This window comes from Phycodurus eques, chromosome 10, assembly GCF_024500275.1.
Source record: "Phycodurus eques isolate BA_2022a chromosome 10, UOR_Pequ_1.1, whole genome shotgun sequence".
Lineage (NCBI taxonomy): Eukaryota > Metazoa > Chordata > Actinopteri > Syngnathiformes > Syngnathidae > Phycodurus > Phycodurus eques.
In genome coordinates, this window is record NC_084534.1 from 16,702,191 (window position 1) to 16,723,268 (window position 21,078).

At 40.3% G+C, this 21,078-nt stretch overlaps 1 protein-coding gene across 5 annotated transcripts in view; it reads right to left on the reverse strand.

Annotated features, from left to right (window-relative positions):
• The window catches only part of col7a1 (collagen, type VII, alpha 1), a 62,122-nt gene that overhangs the window by 8,363 nt on the left and 32,681 nt on the right, over positions 1-21,078 (reverse strand). For 4 of the 5 annotated variants that reach the window (XM_061687244.1, XM_061687241.1, XM_061687242.1 and 1 more), the window contains exons 63-97: positions 20,478-20,549; positions 20,345-20,389; positions 19,969-20,004; positions 19,649-19,684; positions 19,012-19,116; positions 18,354-18,419; positions 17,352-17,387; positions 17,244-17,279; positions 17,107-17,154; positions 16,988-17,023; positions 15,724-15,849; positions 15,324-15,647; positions 15,112-15,156; positions 14,935-15,051; positions 14,768-14,839; positions 14,587-14,631; positions 12,703-12,738; positions 11,225-11,260; positions 10,709-10,753; positions 10,550-10,582; positions 10,383-10,445; positions 10,232-10,267; positions 9,713-9,793; positions 9,506-9,574; positions 5,741-5,776; positions 4,505-4,564; positions 4,374-4,418; positions 4,259-4,294; positions 2,416-2,451; positions 2,284-2,343; positions 2,058-2,183; positions 1,900-1,971; positions 1,773-1,808; positions 1,633-1,692; positions 1,499-1,543 (exon numbers count right to left, since the gene is read on the reverse strand). In XM_061687244.1, the coding sequence (XP_061543228.1) occupies positions 1,499-1,543; positions 1,633-1,692; positions 1,773-1,808; positions 1,900-1,971; positions 2,058-2,183; positions 2,284-2,343; positions 2,416-2,451; positions 4,259-4,294; positions 4,374-4,418; positions 4,505-4,564; positions 5,741-5,776; positions 9,506-9,574; positions 9,713-9,793; positions 10,232-10,267; positions 10,383-10,445; positions 10,550-10,582; positions 10,709-10,753; positions 11,225-11,260; positions 12,703-12,738; positions 14,587-14,631; positions 14,768-14,839; positions 14,935-15,051; positions 15,112-15,156; positions 15,324-15,647; positions 15,724-15,849; positions 16,988-17,023; positions 17,107-17,154; positions 17,244-17,279; positions 17,352-17,387; positions 18,354-18,419; positions 19,012-19,116; positions 19,649-19,684; positions 19,969-20,004; positions 20,345-20,389; positions 20,478-20,549 (2,256 nt within the window). The remainder of the gene's footprint in view (positions 1-1,498; positions 1,544-1,632; positions 1,693-1,772; positions 1,809-1,899; positions 1,972-2,057; positions 2,184-2,283; positions 2,344-2,415; positions 2,452-4,258; positions 4,295-4,373; positions 4,419-4,504; positions 4,565-5,740; positions 5,777-9,505; positions 9,575-9,712; positions 9,794-10,231; positions 10,268-10,382; positions 10,446-10,549; positions 10,583-10,708; positions 10,754-11,224; positions 11,261-12,702; positions 12,739-14,586; positions 14,632-14,767; positions 14,840-14,934; positions 15,052-15,111; positions 15,157-15,323; positions 15,648-15,723; positions 15,850-16,987; positions 17,024-17,106; positions 17,155-17,243; positions 17,280-17,351; positions 17,388-18,353; positions 18,420-19,011; positions 19,117-19,648; positions 19,685-19,968; positions 20,005-20,344; positions 20,390-20,477; positions 20,550-21,078) is intronic. The other variant, XM_061687243.1, reaches the window with a different exon arrangement.

Below are 21,078 nucleotides of genomic sequence, written 5' to 3' on the forward strand. Positions count from 1 at the left end.
AAATGCAATATTAATTGCACATACCTATATTTTTAAATATGAATTTAATAGTTAAAGCAAATTAGGATGACTGTTAATATTAATAGATTTATTTTTCTTTTCTAGTCTCTATTTTACTGAGTTCACCATGGCTGTTTTAGTGCACTTGCTCTGTATAATTTGTATAATTCATCACGTCTTGAGAAAACATTACCTAAAATCTAAATCAAGGCTATTTTGATGATTTGAGATTATCTAAGGGATACACATTATTATGCCAAACTGAACTCATGCAGCTATTTGTTGAAGCATGGATGTATTTATTACTTATTTCATAACATATATACAGTATTAGCACCGTATTGTTATTATTCATGAAACAAATGATTGAAACAAAGCCCAATGCTACCCGCCCACATAAACACATGCACACACACACACACAGACACCATCTCTCACACAACATAAGTATGCGCACTCAGAGGAAAGCAGCTGAAGCGCTGTCTTATTGTTAACAATTTGCAATTTGCAGTGAGGAAACACCAGAGACTGGGTAAAAACAAATACATGAAAACAGCTAATCACTCAAGGTGCACATGGAACTCATGCAGATGTAGTGACAATCATGTCTACTTATGTCTTATGTAACGGGAAACGCCAGTGGGCCTGTTCTATCGGGTTTATAATGTTGCACAATTTGACTTATCAGTGTACATAGGTTGATAAAATGTAACTGTACTTATACCTTTTCAGGTTGTGACCTAATATATAATAGTTAACTGTGCAATTTGTCACTAACAAAGCTGTATTGCAAAGAACTACAAATCCAATAGCCCATGTGTTTCTACAATACAGAATTCAAACAACATTTTTGGAAAAAAAAAAACAACAAAATAAAAACATTTAATACTTCGAAGTGCCATCAAACATGATGTTTCATAAGATGTTTTTTTTTTTGTTTTGATTATTTGTGTTTTTCCAGTGATGGCAAAGTGTGATGATAGAACCATAAAACTGGAAATATAACTTATTTCAAAGTAGGAAAGTGGCACGCACGTCTCTTTCCTGTCCCTAAAGCAACAATACCAATAATACTGTTAGCAAATAATAACAAAAGAAGAATGAAAGATACACTGCGAACTCCAAAGTGAGCTGTATGTAGCCTGTATGTGAAGCGACTCACCTTGAAAGCTCTAATTGACCTTATTTTGAATGTCTGTCATCAAAATAAAGGCTCACTATTTATTGTTGGTAGGTGATACAATTATCATTTGTATGACAGCTAGGAATTAAAACGTTACTTAAAACATTGCTTGCACAATGCTTCATGATGGTGACAGTTTCACAATATGTATACAGTAAATAAAATTTCCAGTGACACTGGATCAGCGTCCTTGGATTCTATTCAACCTTACATGTTCCAATGTGCTGTTTTCCTACATTAAACATCTTAGGAATCCCTGCACTTGCTGTGGTAATTAACCAGTAATGACATAATAGAAACAACTAATGTACTCACCGTGAGCCCCCTCTCTCCAGCCAAGCCCGGGCGACCTTCTTCACCCTAAAACATGACCAAAAAATGAGGATCCTCAAACACATCATTGTGTATGAATGTGAGGCAGTTTCTCATGTGGATGGCAAAGCTCTTACTCTGGTTCCTGGTTCTCCCCTCTCTCCTCTTGGCCCTGTCACGCCAAGTCCAGTTTCACCCTGGTTAAATAGATAATATGCATGTTCTTATAAACCTCATTGGTATATACAGTACTTACAGTATGTTGGATAATTGTTACCTTGTCTCCTTTGGCCCCGTCTACACCAGAAGAACCCTGAAAAACAATTTTTTTTTTAAGGCTGAACTTTTTTTTTTTTTTTTTTTTCTTTCTAGTTAAGTCCAACTAAAATTTGATCTAAACTCACAGCTTGTCCAGGAGATCCAACAGGACCAGGAGGTCCGGTATTTCCCACCCGGCCCAGAAATCCTTGGAGACCCTTAAAATGAAAATTGGTCAGTTTATAGTGATAATAAAGTCATAAAAAAATGTAAAATACACAATCTTGTGTAACACTCAACTAACCCTCTCTCCCGGTGGCCCAGGACGTCCTGGTTCCCCATTTTCTCCTCTCAGACCAGGAGGCCCACTATGCCCGGACTTACCCTGCAGCCCCGGAAGACCAGCTGGACCAGGAAGACCTTGATCTCCCTTAAAGTTAACAGACAGTGGCAGTGTTGCGGAATGCTTCTGAAATCCAAATGGCTGGTGTTTATAGTACCAATAGTGTATGTTCCATGTTTTTACTCACCTTTAAACCCTGCGGTCCAACGTTACCTGCAGGACCTAACATTCCGATGCCCCTTTCACCCTGCAGGACAAATGTGTCACTATTTCCACCCGGACAACACGGATTTTTGAGGAAAAAAAATAAATAACACACCTTATCTCCTTTTAGCCCAGGTGGACCTTGCTTCCCCTGAGTGACAAGCAAAATCAAATATATGGACTTGAGTAGCACTATCAAGGATTCCAATAAAACAAATGGAAAAAGAAAGCTGCAAATAAATAACTTATCATATTTGTTGTCATCTGGGAATATTTTTTACTGTTATAAATCATGCTTTAGTAGCAAGACAGGAGCATTCTTTTCATCGTACGGTGGTGTCATGAGCTAAGAGATGAATTTGTTCCCTGGCCCTGCTTGTAACTCAAAACATTCATACCTCAAATGATCTTTCTCCATTGAAATCAATGGAAATGCCATTAATCTGTTCCAGCGTTCCCAGAAAAATCCAACAAAATGTTGGCACTTTTTTTTTTTTTTTTACAATAAAATTAGTATTCTATGATATTGTATTTTATAATCAGGAACGCACACAACAATTTTGGTCTGGTTCTCCAAGGAGCACCAGAGGTTGTTGCTTGGTGCCAATTTCTTTCCCTAACCACCGACCTCCTGCGATGAATTTAAAAGACTTCTGGGGGCATTCACACTCAAGTTGTTTTGCACCGCTTTCACCACGGGGTAGGGCGCAGGATGGCGGCCTCGCACAACCTTGTGATAATTGTAGCTGGTTGCTAAGCGACCAAACAGGACGGCCCTGTGCATTTTCCCCTTTGTCTCGACGTAAAGTAGACTGCAACTCTGCAATATTGATTTGTCGCCTTTACAACGAAAAGCCCAGGGTTAACTTTTACTGAAGAGGATGAGGAGGAGGTTGAACAGACGACAAGCGGCAGCAAGAAAAATATTCTGATTGTAAATGTACGGCAGAACCTGGGCTAGGTCAAGCACATGATCACTGCTAAGCTCAACTGAACTGAGAAAATAATTAATCCGTTCCTGAAGTGATTCCATTCAGTATGTTCACTCAAAAGATCCCGTTGTCTGATCGAGTTGTTCGTGAAGGACACGACTCAAGCCCCGTCTACTGCTTTGCCCTCCCCCCAAAAAAAAAACTAAATGCAAAATGCTCGGTATGCAAATGTACAGTGACACACTTGAATCTGGTGCACACCTTTTTATAATGACATAATTAAGTTCTTGCCACCATCATCCATTTTCTCTACCACTTATCCTCACGAGGGTCGCAGGCGTGCTGGAGCCTATCGCAGCTATCTTCGGGTGAGAGGCGGGGTACACCCTGAACTGGTCACCACATGCTTTACTTCAATTCAGTGGAAATTGTGCCGCTTTTTCTGGTGTGTGTACCTTGGCCACTTGGGGGCAGTATAATACAGACATACAGATATACAGTACTTGGAGTTGTCTCAGCTCCTCGTTAGTCATTCTTCACAAAAGATAAAGAATATATGCCTGTGATTAGTGTTATACTATTTGTTATAATATGTGTTGCTCCACCGTTTGTATGCAAATATCTGTTGCCTTAGGGGTTATAACACCGTGATACCAATGCTATTCATTAAGCTGTCTGTGGCATTTCTTATTATATTTAGCTAGCGGACTTTAGGGCAAGGTTATGTGGCTGTTTTAAATACACAACATGTAATTCTCTTTTTTACATGTTTAGTTTGACAGTAAGCTTCAACTGGAAGTGGCAATATACAGCACGCTATTTGCCAAACTGCTACTTTTTGTGTTGTGAGTTGAGGTTACTTCCATCATACAGCACTTGTATAACTTATTGTTCGCAAGTCAAAGCACAAAAAAAAAAAAATCAGTCGAACAATGGTTCGTATCTCGAAAAACTGGTAAGTTAGGTTACTCATAGTAGAAACAAACAACAAACGTGTGGAAAACAAGAAGGACAATAGACACTCACGTTTTCTCCCGTCGGTCCCGCTTCACCAACCTCGCCCTAATGATGACAACAGATCCTGCTGTTATGCCAGTGAACAATGTCACTTATAAGATACCCTGCATACGATCCCACTCACTCGTTCGCCCCTGATGCCAGCAACACCTCTGTCTCCCCGGCCACCCTAAAAGACACCAGTAACCAGTTTAGAAAAGGGCATTTGTTCACGGTGCCCTCACTCTCTGGCAAAGACGAGGTGCTCACGCTCACCTTTTCACCAGGTAGGCCTCGCTCACCTGGAATTCCTGGCAAAGTTTGTCCTGGAACACCCTGAATTGTAAGAAAGAGTTACATTTTTGACAGACTCTAGCCTATTTATTTAATGTTTTACAAATCCAAATCAATGGACAGAAGGGTTGGGCATCGTTTTAATTTGAGCAATTTCGGTCCCGATTCCGGTTCCTCATTTAGATTCCGGTTCCAAACGATTCTCGATTCCGATTCTTTTAGGGGGCTGGGTCAAAAAGGTTTGCATGGTTTAAATAAAGGGCGTCCAAATTGTGAACATCCATTTTCTTAGAAGCCCACAGCATGGACTAAAATGAATATTTGACTCGGGGTTCTTCATAACCAGTATCAATATCAAACCTATGAACTAAAAGGCAATGTGTGTGGAACTAACCCAATTGACTTAATGTTCATTAATTTATGTTTCAGCTAAAAGTTAAATATAGCATTGTTTAAATAGTTATTTGGGACTGTTTTACCACGTCAAATGTTTTTTTACGTGCAAGTTTTAACTTGACTTCCTGTTTTCAGCCTGTAGCCTTTTATTTTGAAGGGTACGTACATTTGAAAACGAAATTAATGGCACCAAATGCCAAATGTTGATTCCTTTTTCCCTACCCACCGATGAGACACAAGGTTAGTGTTTGTGATACGGTGAAACTTTTACGTGAATTTTGTCCTAATTCATTGTGATGTAAAGTTGCTAGTTTGACCTTGGGTGATGTTTTAGCTCAATGTTAAGCTTTTTTTCCCCTGTCATCGGCTCTTACGTTGGTTTGAAGACTAAAATAAACACTAAAAACCATCAGTGCAAGAGTGCAACCAACCGTTTACCTTGTTAGCTGCCTCAATGTTGGCATAGACGTATTTTATTGTTTCACTCACCCAATTGACTGAACGTTGACGTCACTGAAGCGCCGCACTGTGTAGGCTGAGGCTCGGAGCGGGAGGGAGCGCGTCAGACTCTACACATCGTGAAAGCGTCCTTTGCACAATATAATCTTATTCCAAGTGTTGCACTGAAGCGACTGGTCATTAATTTTAACAAAGTTAAGACATTTTCTTTCGCTGCCGCCACTGGACACAAGAACGTCTTCGTGCGTGTTCTTCTTCGTCGGTTCACTTTCACATTCTCGATGCCCAACCCTAATTGACAGTTTTTAGCTGTAGTACAGTTGGGCAGAAATAATATTTTAAAAAAAAGCAAAACTGTCTCACCTTCTCTCCTTTGACACCAGGAAGTCCTGCCATAGCCTGGTAGAGAGAACAAAAAAAGTGGAAAACCCAATGTAATAATAATTACTTGCTACCTACTTAGAGTGTGTGTGTGCTAATATGACTATTGAGTTTTACTTGTTCATAGTTGGAATGCTATGTTGGTTCAACTTGAAAGAATCAACCTGGCATTGTATGTTCTGATCTTGGGAATTTCAAGCTTGTTTAGTACAGTAGTATGTGAAAGCTTTTGCACTTAAAAAAATAAATACATTGCAAAACCTGATGGCAGAACCGGAAAACCAGCTGTATGGTCTCCAAATATCTGCTGCGTGTTTGGGTGAAAGAAGTGGCTGTACACGGTGGTGAAATGGGTGTCGCAGGTAATTTATCAAACTGTTGAACTGCCTGGCAACTCTGTCCAAGGTGCTGAGCCTGAGGTGCTCATCAGCGGGGAGGCCACTCAACACTCTTGTCACGGGTCAAGTCAGCAGCACAAACAAGACTGATAGTGAATTAAACTGGAATATAAACTATGACAAATCTCAACTCACTGTATAACTATACCCAACCTATATGCAATAGCTAGATAGGATAAACACAATGTTAAACCTCTCAGTACAATGATTGCGCATGTGTCTTTGATATTGTGGCTGGTGAATAGCATTACAGCTAGAGCACAGGTGTTGAACTTAAGGCCCGGTTGAAAAATCCAGCCCAACTTTACTGTATGTGGCCTACTATAGTAAATCAAGTGTGTATATTTCATTTTTCTTTCTGAATGGGTCTATTTTTTTTTTTTTTAATCTGCAGAAAATCTGAACCAAAATTGCATTTTGTTTCCATTTTTAGCAGATTACCAGCCCGAACAAAAGTACAGTTAGATATAACAATACAATGAGGTGACCATACATTTACAGTATATGGCTTTAACGGACTCTGAGGGAAAGCAAAACTACTGACAAAAATGAGTTTGACACCCATGAGTTTTAAAAGTAGCTGTCCATGCAAGCCAACAAGAAGTTAAACAACAACCATCTGTAGTATCTACTGTATTTGCCTAAAATTGTCATCTTCATTCTTTCTAAAAAGGCACACTGTATCTGAAACAATGTTTTTGGGAGTGATGTACTGATGATAACTTTGATCTGGCAAAGGATAAAACTGGAGAGCAGCCAGTATTCAGTGTTGTTTCTCCTAGCATGTGGCTGCTTGAAGAAAAACAAGCCTTTTGTGCCTTCTGTTTACCAATGCACAAACAGCACTGCAGCTAGCTCCTCCTTCTTGGTACTGTACATAGAGTGCTACTCTAACAAAAGGGTCCCAAAAAATAATAAAGAAGAGATGGTTCCCCTTACAACTTGTGACAAAAAAAAAAAAGCAAAACGGGGGAGGGGGGGGGGTCATGGCTCAGGTGGCAGAGGTCAAACCCCAAAGGTTGTATGTTTAATCTTCGGCCCCAGTGACCGTGTCCACGTGTCCCTGAGCAAGATACTGAACCCCCAGTTGCTCCTGATGCTGCATCATCAGTAGGTGAATGAGGAAACAGTATTAAAGCGCTTTGAGTATCCTAAAGGTAGAAAAGTGCTATACAAGTGAAGCCCAAAACAATTGCATACTACTGATGCTTACTGATTTGCATTGCACTCCGGGGTGAAAATGAATGCTAAACTGACAGACACAAACTTTTTACAAGTTCTAGCAAGCAAGCAAGTCATTTCATATTGTAGGCCTCAGAAAACCCTGCAGTTGTGAATTAACATCAATTATGTGCCACTGCATGCATCACAAAGTCTGCCAAAGTGCTCTCAAGTTGGCTCGTGTGTGTGTGTGTGTGCGGCAATGCTGCAGGCTCTGATGTTTGATGGGTTGTGGCTCACGCAGAGGGGAATCAATCACTCCAGCCTTTGAGAAAATGATGACTGTATAATACTTTGGTGTGAGTCATTTTACAACTAGATGCATGCAGCTAACACACTTCCTCACATCGAAAGAAATACATGGTTAGTGGATAAATGTTGCGGGCAGGTGCTGATTTTATGTTGATTAATGTCAAGCCTAATACGAACGAAGAATGGAGAATGCTAAAGTACATTTCTGCAGACTTGTTGTTCGATATATGTCAACGTTGGTGACCTTGACTGTCAATTTTATTCAGCTTGATGACAGAATTAAAACAGCCATTTAAATGCAGAATGTGAAAAGCAGAGCAAGGCGACCATTCTCCAGAGTCAGCTTTTAATTTCAAAGGCATAACAGTGCGAAGAATTGTGGCTGAGTGAAGGTGGTATGTAATGTGCTTTGCAGGTTAACTGAATACCGAAGAGTCGTACTTAGGACATTAGCAGGCAAGAGATTGTGCCCGGTGGGAGAGAAATGTACATGTTTGTCAGGGGAAAAGACTTTCAGAGCCACCAGATGTATTGTTTGTATGGCATCTGCTGTAAGATTTGTGTTTTGGCATCACAATGCAAGGCAGCTTGTGACACTATCCAACTTTGTGTAGGCCATCTAGAAATCCTCATTAGTGGCAGGGCAAATTATCCATGAACGGCGGCAAGGCTGAAGCTGAACTTCACATTCATGGCTCATCTGTTTGTTTTTGGATGCAGCAAGTCAATGAAAAACAAACAAAACCACAGAGCTGAATGCACAATATAGTACACTGGTGGGAATTGTTTGAGCTCTGAAGCAGATTAAATAGTTTAACTTTACATATTCAAACACTGCAGCCTGCTGAAAGGTAGCCAGATATTCTGCTATGTCTTAACGGCCAGTGCCACCTCAAAAGGTTTGGAGGGCAGCAGGATGCCAGACAAGCATGGACCCCACCATACTCGGTCCTGAGTGGGAGAGATGCATTACCTACGACAGTTTATAGCGGTAACACATTACTGGGACATTAATGGGATTGGGGTCACAGTTATCTGGTGTAATTTCATTTTAGCAATATGTGACTTTGCCTCACTAAACAGTGTGAAGTAATACACTTGCCAAAGGTGCTACATAGTAATGATGACTATTAACAAAACCTCTAGTCCCACTAAATCCTGATTTAAAATAAATAAAAATATATGATAGGTAAAAAACAAAACAAAAAAAACCTATTGGTTGTACAAACATGATGAAAAATCAGGGATAATAATGAAACCTACAGTAATAAAAAGTGTGCTATTCTTAGAATTTGCATGGCAAACCGAATTATTATAATTATTTTTAAACATTTCAGGAAAGCAGCATCACTGATTTCAGTAGTGATTGGCAGTGTGGTGTTTAAATAATGTAATAACTAGAAAAAATATTGGACATAACCAAATTTCAGGCATAAAAAATGTCTGTCTGTCTAAAGTCAAACTGTCATGCATGTCAAGCTGCAGTATCCTGTATCAAGAGACTGAATGCGGGCGGCCCTGAACTCTGTATGCAGCTTATCAGAAAATGTAATGGCAAGACAAGTACTTTGTGCACAACACAGTATAGCTGAACCTTGGGAACTTATAAAGAAAATAGAGAGTTGACTCATCGTCGTCATCATCATCATCATCATCATCATCATCATCATCAATTGGACAAATAGCAGCAGCTAGGCCAAAGGCCACCAAATGGAAGCCCACGAAGCGCTGTGCATCAAATCAAAACGATCTCTGCAGGATCCCAACAACAGCACTGCATGGGTGCTATTTTGTGACTTCAGGTGGTAAATCATCACGTCGCTTGGATCTTGCCCAATATAACCTGGCAGCACAAACTATTGCAACACATTCTCACCTTCCCTGGTGGACCACTGTCTCCCTGCTCTCCCTTAAAGCCTGGCTGACCTGGAGGCCCAACAATTCCCTGAGGAACAAGTCAGAAAAAGTTAGAAGATTGAGGAAAACACGGTATATAAATGACACAAGCACACATTACACAGTGCAACACAAGAAAACACTGCGATACACACATGCATGCGCACACGCACGCAAACAAACAAACCTGCTTCCCTGGCAATCCAGGTAATCCATCTTTTCCAGACACTCCGTCTCTTCCAGGTACCCCAGGTTTTCCTGCTTCTCCCTGAGAGGTGCCACGTATTTCAGTCATTTAGAAAAGTCACGTCGACATGAAAAAATTAAATACAATTCTGAATTCATCTACACCACAGGAACTAACCTGAAAAAAAATGTATTGGCACTTAATCTGTATTTTGAGACTAGAAATGATTGAGTTGTTCATAAAGTAAAATGTGCTTTGATTTTGGTTAGCAGAAAAAAGTGGATTTTATTAACCAATAATCCTATTTAGCGGTGCAATCCATGCACTAGTTAAAAAAATAAATTGTAGCAGTCACACATTGTAAATGTATTATCACTGTAATTCATGCTGTGAGATTAGCTGGGAAATTAAACCAACCTTGATACAAGAACATTATTTATGGCGTTCTAATTATTCAGAAAGGCTTCAAAGCAGTACATTATGTTATCACTAAATTCCACAGTGCAGTAGCATACTTACCACCTGCCCTGACAAGCCTGGAGGCCCCTGTGGACCCTGCAGGAGGAAATAAATACAGCAGTATGACAAAATGAGATTTTCAGAGAATTTCATGAGGAAAGATGCGGGCATTTTACTTGGAGTGACAGGGTCCTTGATAGGAAACACTTACTACAGCTCCTGGAGGACCTGGGTTTCCTGGCAGTCCTGTGCTACCTTGGGCACCAGGAGGACCCTGCAAGGAAGCAGATAACTCTCACTAGAACTCTGGATTGTTATGTGGATGCCACGGGGATATTGAAACTAAATCGCCGAAAAAGAAAAATATTAGTGCTTTACCTGAACACCAACACCTGGTTCTCCTTGACTACCCTGTGAAACACATTTCACATCATTTTATGACTTTGCTCAGTAGGAAATAAAATAAATATCATTTCAGAGCACAAATATTGTTTGCAATTCAAGCAGCCAAAAGAAAAGAAAACGAAGTGATCTCACCTTCACACCTGGTGGACCAGGAAGTCCATTTGGACCTATGGAGCCCTGATAGAAACATAAATTGTAAACACATTAAATGTTGGTTCGCAAAGGTTGAATCGAGGCAACTGAATTCTTTCTGTTTCTTGAATATGTTTCACCTTTAATCCAAAAGGCTTCTTCAGATCTAAGTTTGAAGTGTGGAGTCTGCCTCTGGAGGGTGTGTCCCCTGGGGTGGTCACAATACAGTCCAGCATATTTACCGGTTGTTCATCTACGATTGGTATCCGGGATTTAACCAGTCATTCACCAATCATGCCGGGCAACGACAACAACCCTATTGTGACCCTCCCACGGGACAAACCCTCGAGAGGCAAATGTAGGGAGACTATAGACTTAACATTTAAAACTGAAGAAGCCTTTTGGATGAAAGTTGAAATGTGTTCAACAAACAACGAGTCCAGTTGCCTTGGATGTCTAAGAATCTCCACAGACATTAAGTGTTGGTTTTTGTGTGTGCGTGTGTGTCATTCTTACAGTTAACCCCCTGATGCCAGGTTCTCCTGGGTTTCCCTGTGAGTGTAATACAAGTCAAGAAGATATTGTGTGCAACATGAAATACTGAACAATAACTGACTGACTAAGACGGCTAATAAAATCCGAACAGATCTTTAACCTTGCAAGCGGTAGAGCCATTTCTCAAGAGATGAATGATTTGGTACAGCATGTAATACACTAGCAAAAAACATTTTAATGGTAATGATTTAAGTTATACACATATCTGACTTACAGTATAACATGCGAGCTAACACAGAAGATGAACAATGTCAACAAACAAACTCATGGATAAGCTTTGGAGTGCTGCAACAGGGGAAAAGCCAAGAGCTAGCTCAGCTGCATGCACAATTAGCAGAGCCAAGTGACAACAACACTATTTGGATTGCTCCCAAATTGAAGCAACAGCCCCAAACCACACAGAATCCTGGCAAGAATTTTGCAAGTCTGGATGTGAGCGGACTTCCATTTCATCTCCTCCAATAAAATCTGTGGTGTTTTACATATTTAAAAAACACACACACAAAATAAATCAAACTTCAACATAGGTGAGTTGGACACCAATGCCTTTGGGAGCAGTGGTCTGTATTAATATTTCAAGAAGAACCTGTCACTTTCTGAACTACTTCCAATACAAATGGAAAGACTGAAGTGGTGACATCTGTCTGCGAGGAACATGATGTGCATGGCTCACTCAATTACCATGTCCAGATTGCCCAGGGAGGCTACAAAGTCACATTTTATAGATGGAAAATCTTGCAACTCATTTGCACTCAATCATCCAAGTGGTAAAATTGGTATCGAGAGTAAGGGATTAAACAAAAAAGAGCCCAGCTAGGGCTGCTGATAAAACAGCCTAAACAAAGCCATGACAGCAAATATATTATTTTGAGTACTGGCATACTGTCTCAATCCCCAATGTTATGTCCTTGATTGTTATTGTCCCCAACACCTAATTACACATCTCCATGATCAATATATTGACCACAAGGCCAATAATACATCATGATGTATTTAAATCTCAACAGGTAACAGGACCATTTTTATTATTTAATTATTTGTTATAATTTAATATTGCAAATCTATAGTACATGATATTTGACTTTATTTGAGTGTTTTCATTGAATTTGAATGTAGTATTATCAAGTCAACAAACTCACTGGACTCCAGAGCTCAAATAAACGAGCCAGCGGTTAAAAACGACAACAACAAAAAAGTCGGCCCTGGAGAGGATGAAAGACAGCTGCTTCGACAAGACAGGAGAAGGGTACCAGTAGGTAGAGGACAAACACCAGAAGGTGGAAAGAGGTGGAACAGGAAATTTGACAGTGAGCTGTTTGCCATGCATCTTCAATATGTCTCATAAGCTTCAGTCCTAGTCAAGGAAAAGCGAGCTCCAGTGTCATGTTGAACGCAGCAGATCACGCCTAAGGCTTAGTCTCTTCACTGGGTTTACTCACCGGTAGGCCTCGAGGACCAGCCAGCCCCATTAGACCCTACTCCAGCACAGAGGGAATAAAAACATAGGCTGTTAAGAAATGACTTTCGGAGCTTGGCAAACATATTGTAGTTGAATTTGGAGTTGTCATTCGAGTGGTATGAGACCTTGATGCGTCCATTGGTTTCAGACAGGTTTTAGAGTGGAAACAAGGAAAGTACAATTCTCATTTTTATGAGTTAACACAGATTTTTAAAAGGAGACAATATAATAAAAGCAAATGCAGCAATCATTTTCTATGGTATTATGGTAATTTATTGCTTTAATGGAAACACCATTGCACTAGAGTCAGCAGTCGAAATGATGCTATGCTTGAGTGCAGTGATTCTTAACTTGGCGGGTCGGGACCCAAAAGTGGGTCGCGAATTCATCATGGATGGTTTGCAGACAGGTAACAAAATATTACAGGGTGTCCTTTTTTATGATGGTACCGATATGCAACTTACGGATTTTCATTTGATTCTTTTTGTTATTCATGGGTTTTCATACAAATACTGTATTCGCTGCAAATTGGATTTGACTTCTGCATTAGTGTAAGTTAGTGATAGACTATGACGGGGAACTCCATTGTGACATATGAACCCTGTGTACAGTGAAATATGTTACTTATCTTTCTTTTATTTGGGAAATAACATTTTAACACGGATGTGTCAGAAGGGTAACGGTAAATTTATTTGTACATGGAATATATTTGGTCAGAGACTTTCCCAAAAATAGAAGATCAGTGCCAACAAGATAAAAGTAAAATTTTGTGGCCATATTTTGTGTAATTGGGATACTTTAATTTTACTCTATTTATTGATGCACTAGTTGTCATGTTGTTAGTTTCTTAACAGGGTGCTCCAAAAGGCACTTTGAACATGTAAGCATAGTGTAGTTATGTATAAAAATACTGTATGTTATACTGTACATGTTTTCAAAGGCTATTTATGAACAATACATAAAATTTTTGTTCTTAACGTAAATAAAAATGTAGGTCTGCTGTCGTGTGAAAACAAAAACCAAACCAAAACAAAAAAATAATTTCCGTAATTTCTCGTGTATAATGCGCACCCCCAAAGTTGACCTAAAAATTCTGGAAATGCCTTCTACCCGTGTATAATGCATTTTTACAATGCATGATTTTGCTTCTACCCATATGATCAAAACATGAAGTATCTGTATTTTGTTAAAATGTTGTCAAATAATTATTCTGAAGTTAAGCACTTTATTTGAACACGTAATACTTTTTTTTATTAACTTCCTCTTATTTTGAAATTCACACAGTTGTGCTCATATGTTTGATTACCCAGGCAGAATTCATAAGATGCGTACAATTCTTGAAAGAAAACATGAGGGACCAGGCGAAACACATTTTATTTTAATGGTATTCAAATTAAATGGTCAAGCATTTCAGAAAAGCATTATCATTAAACAAAACATAAAGAAATTAATGATGGTTATTGTTCAGTCATCAGCCATCTTAAAAAACAACAACAACAATATTTCACAAATTCTGCCAGGGTATGTAAACTTATAGGCACAACTGTACATATATGCAGTCATGCATACCCCTGTCCTATTGGAATGAAAGTGTAGGCTACACCTTTTTTATAACCACTAGGTAGCGGTGGCATATTACAATGAAAGTGTACACCTTTCTCCTAACCTCTAGGTGGCAGTGGCATTTTGGAATGAAAGTGCACAACTTTTTCCTAACCACTAGATGCGGCATACATTTATCAAACGTGAATGTTTTTTCCATTTACTCCTATACCTATGTATAATGCACACTGTTGACTTTTGACAATTTTCAGGGTTTCTCATTATACACGAGAAATTAAGGTAGATCTCCGCCAATACTTACCGGTTTACCATCCTGACCAGGTTTACCAGGTTCTCCTGCTGTTCCCTGAAATGAAAACACATAGATCACTCCTAAAAAAAAAAAATCATATTTATTGATTACAGTGAAACAATAGACAAGCGGTTGAATGTTGCACTGAAAAATGTCTCAAAATAAGAATTAAACATGGAATGCAGCTCACCTGTGCGCCATGATGTCCCTTCTCCCCAGACTCGCCTCTGCCTCCTTTATCACCACGGGGTCCTTCATATCCCTGTGAGTCCCGATGATGCAGCAATTAGAGACAAGCCACGATGAAATGTGGCACAGCGTGACAGGATATTTCATTCTATTGCATGTAAATCTTACCCGGTCACCTTTGGCTCCTGGTGGCCCAGGAACACCAGAGTCTCCTTTAGGTCCTACAAGTCCAGGAGGGCCTCTGGTGCCAGGTGCACCAATTAGTACTGAGTCAGCAGATTCGCCCTGTTATGGAAAAAATGGCTATCGAGTTGTTCTTCAGTGTTGGATCGACAAATAAGTCACCTTTTGACCCGATGGACCAGGCAGCCCCGTAAGCCCCAGTTTACCCTGATGAAGAAAAAACATTGTCAACTTACTGGTGAGATTTTAAAGGGGAATTTTGTAATTTAAATACAATACATTTTTATGTCATATCATATCATATAAACAGTCACTCTGACTCCCTGGAGTGTGATGTTGCATGGAAGTCAGATCTATCAATTTACTCCACTCACAGTATCACCTCTATCTCCCTTCTCTCCTCTGTCACCCTGAAGCACAATGTGGGATATTAGAAGAATCACCTTCAGTACAATAAAAAAGTCCTTATACACAGTGTTCTTCCTGACCTTCTCCCCTGGTCTACCAGCCTCTCCGAGTTCTCCAGCTCGCCCCGGCACACCTGGAATTCCTGGCTTTCCTGGCTCTCCCGCTGGTCCTGGAGGTCCCACTGGCCCTAGCTCTCCAATGGCTCTCCCTGGAGGCCCAGGTGTTCCTATCAGACCTCTCTCGCCTTGTTCCCCCTTTGCCCCTCTGTCCCCCGGAAAGCCACGTGACCCCTGGTGTTAGATGGATAAAAATAAACATTTGCTAGAATCTCGCTTGGTAATTTATCATTATCCGAGTTGTACTTACATCTGCACCAGATGCTCCTCTCAGACCGGCTTCACCTCTGTCTCCTTTTTCACCTCTCTCTGCCCTCACTAGTGGAGAAGTCATGGCGGTGTTCTTGGCGTCCACAACCGCCTTCAGGTCAGACACCTGTATCGACAGCAGAACAACACAAAAGGCCATGAGAGCGTCTGCTACAGGTGCTGGACTGTGAAATGATTGCAACCAGTCCATTCCATTCCATTTCAGCAGCTTGAAAATGACTTGTAATCAGTTTCCTTTGTGCAATTTTTCTGCTGCTGAGTTCAGAAACAATTTAAGGCGGCGGAGTGGTTTAAAGCGCATTTTGAGCAGACTATTGGGGAAGAAGCTCAGAATAATACCGTTTTGCTCACAGAAAGTGATTTTGTGTGTGATGTTAAGAATAACAGCAGGTTGTGTTAAATGAAAAAGATATGCGAGTTATGACGCTCATCAATGACCAATTTTGGTCCATGGCAACAAGCTTAGTTCAATCACTGTGCATCCTGTGTATCCCATTTTTCATTTTCTTATTGACCATTAAAACTCAGCTAACCCAATTTAATGGGATTGAAGAGGTTTATTACACACATATTCTGTTTGACATGACAAAGCACTGCTCAATAGATGTTATATTAAGACTCTAATTTATTTTCACACATAAATAAAAGTATAATATTTCATAGTTGCTGCAAGTGAGCCACCGTAATTGTTTTTTTTAATGGGCAGTGTAGTGGTACATGTGGTTAGAATGTCTGTCTCAGTCAAAGGTTCTGGGTTTGAATCCCATTTCAGTCTTCATGAAGAATTTGCAAGGTCTCCCTGTGCTTCCATGGGTTTTCTCCAGGATCTCTGGTTTCAACTCCCTGTTCCCAAAACATGCATGTTAGGTTAATTAAGATATTTTGTCCATAGGTGTGAATATGAGTGTGACTGGCTGTTTGTATTGGATGGGCCCCAGCCCACTCGCAACACTGAACAGGATTATAAAATGGCTGGATGGAAATGGAATTATTCTACTGAATTTTATTGTCTGGCTTACTTACATGTTTATGTTATGTCCTTTACATGTTTGTTCTGGTCACCTGGAGAGGTGAAAATGGTGTAATTAATAGCGCTAACCTTGCTGACTTGGGCGGTGGGGGGGTACACCCTGAACAATATTAACTTCTGTCTCATTTGAACTAAGCAACCATGCCTGATTTTGGATTGGGGAAGAAAACTGGATACAGGCAAATTAGCTCTCCGTAACAATTAGTTCACATACCTGAATTCCGAGATTGGCAAGTGCCCTCTGTACATCCTGTTAATTGAAACAAAGGAAAATTTACCAGAATATTGCAGACACACCGCAGACTAATTTAAATACAAATGTGGATGTGTTACCAGTGCAGTTCCAGGTTTGCCAGGTGCTCCGTCCTCTCCTGGGTCCCCCTAGAAAGAGAAGCACCACAGGATCAACACAAGAAACAAACTCACTAAAATCACACGTTTAGTGTTACAGACGAAGAAGCTGAACTTACAGTTTCACCTTTTAGACCAGGAGGACCTCGCTCACCCTGGAACAAAAAAAATTACGTCAAAGCTAAACTAAAGTGACCACGGATTGAGGGCAAATAAGGACAACTTACCCGAGCACCCACAGCTCCAGGAATCCCCGGTACACCCTGAAGGACAAGAGGAGAATGAGAATTATGAGGTTATGATTAGCCTAATGCACTTTAGGTCCTTATCAAGGGAGGCACCGTAATGTATGTGGTACCTTTGAGCATATTAGAAAAAAAGTCAAATAATTGTGTACCTTGTGCACGTTATGAAAAAAAAAATCATGATGTCACTTATAGACTAGATATAAAATGATATTGCTTCATCATTTCAAAGTGTTACACTATAATGTTTCTGTTAAATTATCTCCTAACCAGTGGGTGAATTCTTGAAATACATCCAAAAGAAGCTTTGTGAGGTCAAAGTGATCTTTGACCACCAAATTCTAATTAGCTTAAGTGGATATTTGTACCAGATTTCATAAAATTCGCTCTAGGCTTTCCTGAGGTTTTGTGTTCAGGAAAAAAAAAAAGAAAAAGATGGGATGTGAGGTCAGAGCGACTTTTGATCACCAAATCTAAACGGTTTGCCCTTGAAAAAGTGAACACCAAGTGAACACCTATGCATTTTTTACAAGATTCCCTTGAGGTGTTCCGTGAGAATAGGACAGCATAATATAACTCCCCCAGCCTTGGCTGTCTCCAGTGTGGAGGGAAACGAACATGAGCAGATAAGACTGTGGGAAGGAAGCAAGCGCATACAGAGACCGATTAGATAAAATACACATCACTGCAGCTACATGTGGGAGGGCGATGCGGCTGGGGATAACACGACCACACAAGAGATGACTATAGAGAGAAACGCTCACACAAAACCACACCCTGCATGTCTATCGACAATAAAAGATTAAGGCTACAGTGAACAATTGTTTACCACATAATGACTGTCTTCGCTGTAGCCCTAAGGGGTCCACATTGTTCCTCACACACCACATTGCAGTAAAAGCAGTGAGGTGTGTTTGTTAATTTGCAATGAGCATTTTAAGAGTGTTATTACCAATGTTGAAATGCAATTTCGTGCCAACTCACAGGTGTTCCTGGGGGGCCTTGGGGGCCTGGGATCGGTGCTGCTTCAAATCCTTTGACGTACACAACCTGATCGATGTGCAGTGCATAGATTAGTAATGACATTGGGAACTTGACATTTACTTCGATATTGTGTGCAAATACTGAGAAACTGTACTCACAGCATATAATTGCATATGATATATAAATATGTATATATATATACTAAGAAATGCCACGGTATTGATGGAAGATCATAGCACTTTGTATGGATTAGTGTGATATAACCCCAGATAACCCTGTTGATATCACACTAATCCATACAAAGTGCTATGATCTTCCATCAATACCGTGACATTTCTTAGTTGGCCATTATCTTGCCTCTAATCTTCTATCAGAAAAAGGCAAATATTTTGGAACCAATTATCGTTTAACCTGAGCGATATAATAGCTCACCTGTCCCAAACAAGACACACATTTTGTCCTTTGACAAACTTTGAATCCATCAAGAAATGGTGATACTATTACAGCCCAGAATAATGCTTAGCCTTTGACATTGTTTATTGCAGAATAACATTAGTTAGATTGTTTGACTCTCATCATTAACACGATGATGCCAACCACGAAGGATATTATCCTCATCCTAAGTAGTATATAGTAAAAATGTTTCTGTCAGTCCCACCTGTCCAGGAGGACCTATACTGCCAGGCAGTCCAGTAGATCCCGAGGGGCCAGCAGGGCCTGTAGGCCCAGTGAGACCCCGCTCTCCTTTTTGCCCGTCACGGCCCTGAAAAAGAAATTATTACCCAACTAAGCCTCTCCCACAGGCTTACTTCCTTACAGCCTGTAGTGGAAACTAAACTATAACATCAAAGCAGGTGGCCAGTGCCACCCCTCCACTCATGTTCTGCAGATCATTAATAGGAATTTGCACATGAAAAAAAGAGGTCTGACATTTGGCACTGCTCTAGATTCCTCTCAGAAGTGACTCCCTCCTACAGGGTAAGTTTGATCATGAGAAGATAGAATGAGACATATCGTAGCCGATGCTGTGACACCAACTGATGCAGCACTGAGCCAAAGTATGAAGGTAATCTCAATGTAAGAACAAACCATAACTGAGGCAGGAGGTGATGACGAGAAAGGAAAACTGAGGTTGAGGGGGTTTATGTCACACAGTAAAGTAAAGTAAGCCGTAATCAATAAAGGAAGTTTGGTTGGAGGCAGGTGGAGACAGAGAGGGACACAATGTAAAACCAAAGTGACATCACAGACACTTGAGAAGAATGATGATGTAACTGAGATCTGGCAAAACTGACATCTCGTCCAGTAGCTCCGACGCCTCCTCTATCACCCTGTGGATTAAATAAAGAAGTGTCAGCATCCAAAAGAAACACACACTCACGCACATATCATCATTCATAATATTCGCACCTTCAGTAAATGTTTGGAATCTTACGAAAGGGTGTGCACGTTTTGGTTTGAATATTTTATAACTGTGGTTTTCACAAAGTTTGTCCACTTAGACTGGGCATTCCTCACCCACTATTTTTACAATATTATTGTTCATGTGAAAAAAATCAACAACAATAAAAGAAACGCCAGTCTGTGTGAAATGATCATAGAATAGAACACAAACCTTTCGCCCATCCTCTCCTGGCAAACCATCCTCACCCTGTGTAATCAAAACAAACTGAATTATCAACTGCACAGGGGGGAAGTGAATGATGGCCAGTTTTGCAGTAGGAGCACTCAGATAATTTAGTGGCGCCACTTTACAGACTCATTCAGGGCAGCCATTATGCAGTCAAGCCTGAAATAAAAGTCTGCACTGCTTCTGACCAGCAGCACACATGCTTCTCAGGAAAGTGCACATCAATGCTATTACCAACTCAACAATGCTAAAGACGATAAGCACATTTGTACTTATCCGATACTGTTTTCTGACTTTTGATATTGAACATAATCTACACCACAGACTCATTTGCAAGGTGCAATCCTATTTACAGTATTACCATTTTGCCAGGAAGCCCAGGTTTGCCGTCTTCTCCTGCTTTGCCCTGAAACAAACCACATGTATTCACTAGTAAACAAATGTATAGCATATACGTGCGCCTATATTGCCTCTAAGTGTGGATGTGTACTCACGGGTGTCCCTGGAGTACCTGGAGCGCCTCCAGTCCCTCGGAGACCCTGTTCACCTCGAAGTCCTGCCAAACCCTGGGGGCAGTTTCAGTATTTTAGGCTCATTACATCAATCTAATACACTTTCAGTTAAAAGGAGAGATATTAATACAAATTACAAAACTTGGTTGCACAGTACAATCAGAATTAAATAATACAGTACAGCTCTTGTATTGGATCCAATCAGACTGTGCGGGTCTATCTTTGGCTGGTGTTTTTACAGCAAATAGCAGGAAAGATTGAATTATAGTATTTTCAGATGTCAAGCTAATGATCTAAATTTGCAAGAATTTAAATGGGACAGCGTACACAGAAGAAGAAACAGGAACATTGTGCTACAGCTATTGCATGCATCTATTCGTAGAATAGATGCATGCATCTATTCGTAGATAGATGCAATAGCGTAGAAAGAACTTAATCTCTCACAACTATAAGAGTAATTATGAAAATGGCCCTTTTAATGTGACAGTATCCCATCAAAGAAAACTGATCGGGAGATCATTTCCCCCCTTGTCAGCAGAATACTTCAAGTGAACAGGTGCTTATATTTCCACAGTTCTCTCTG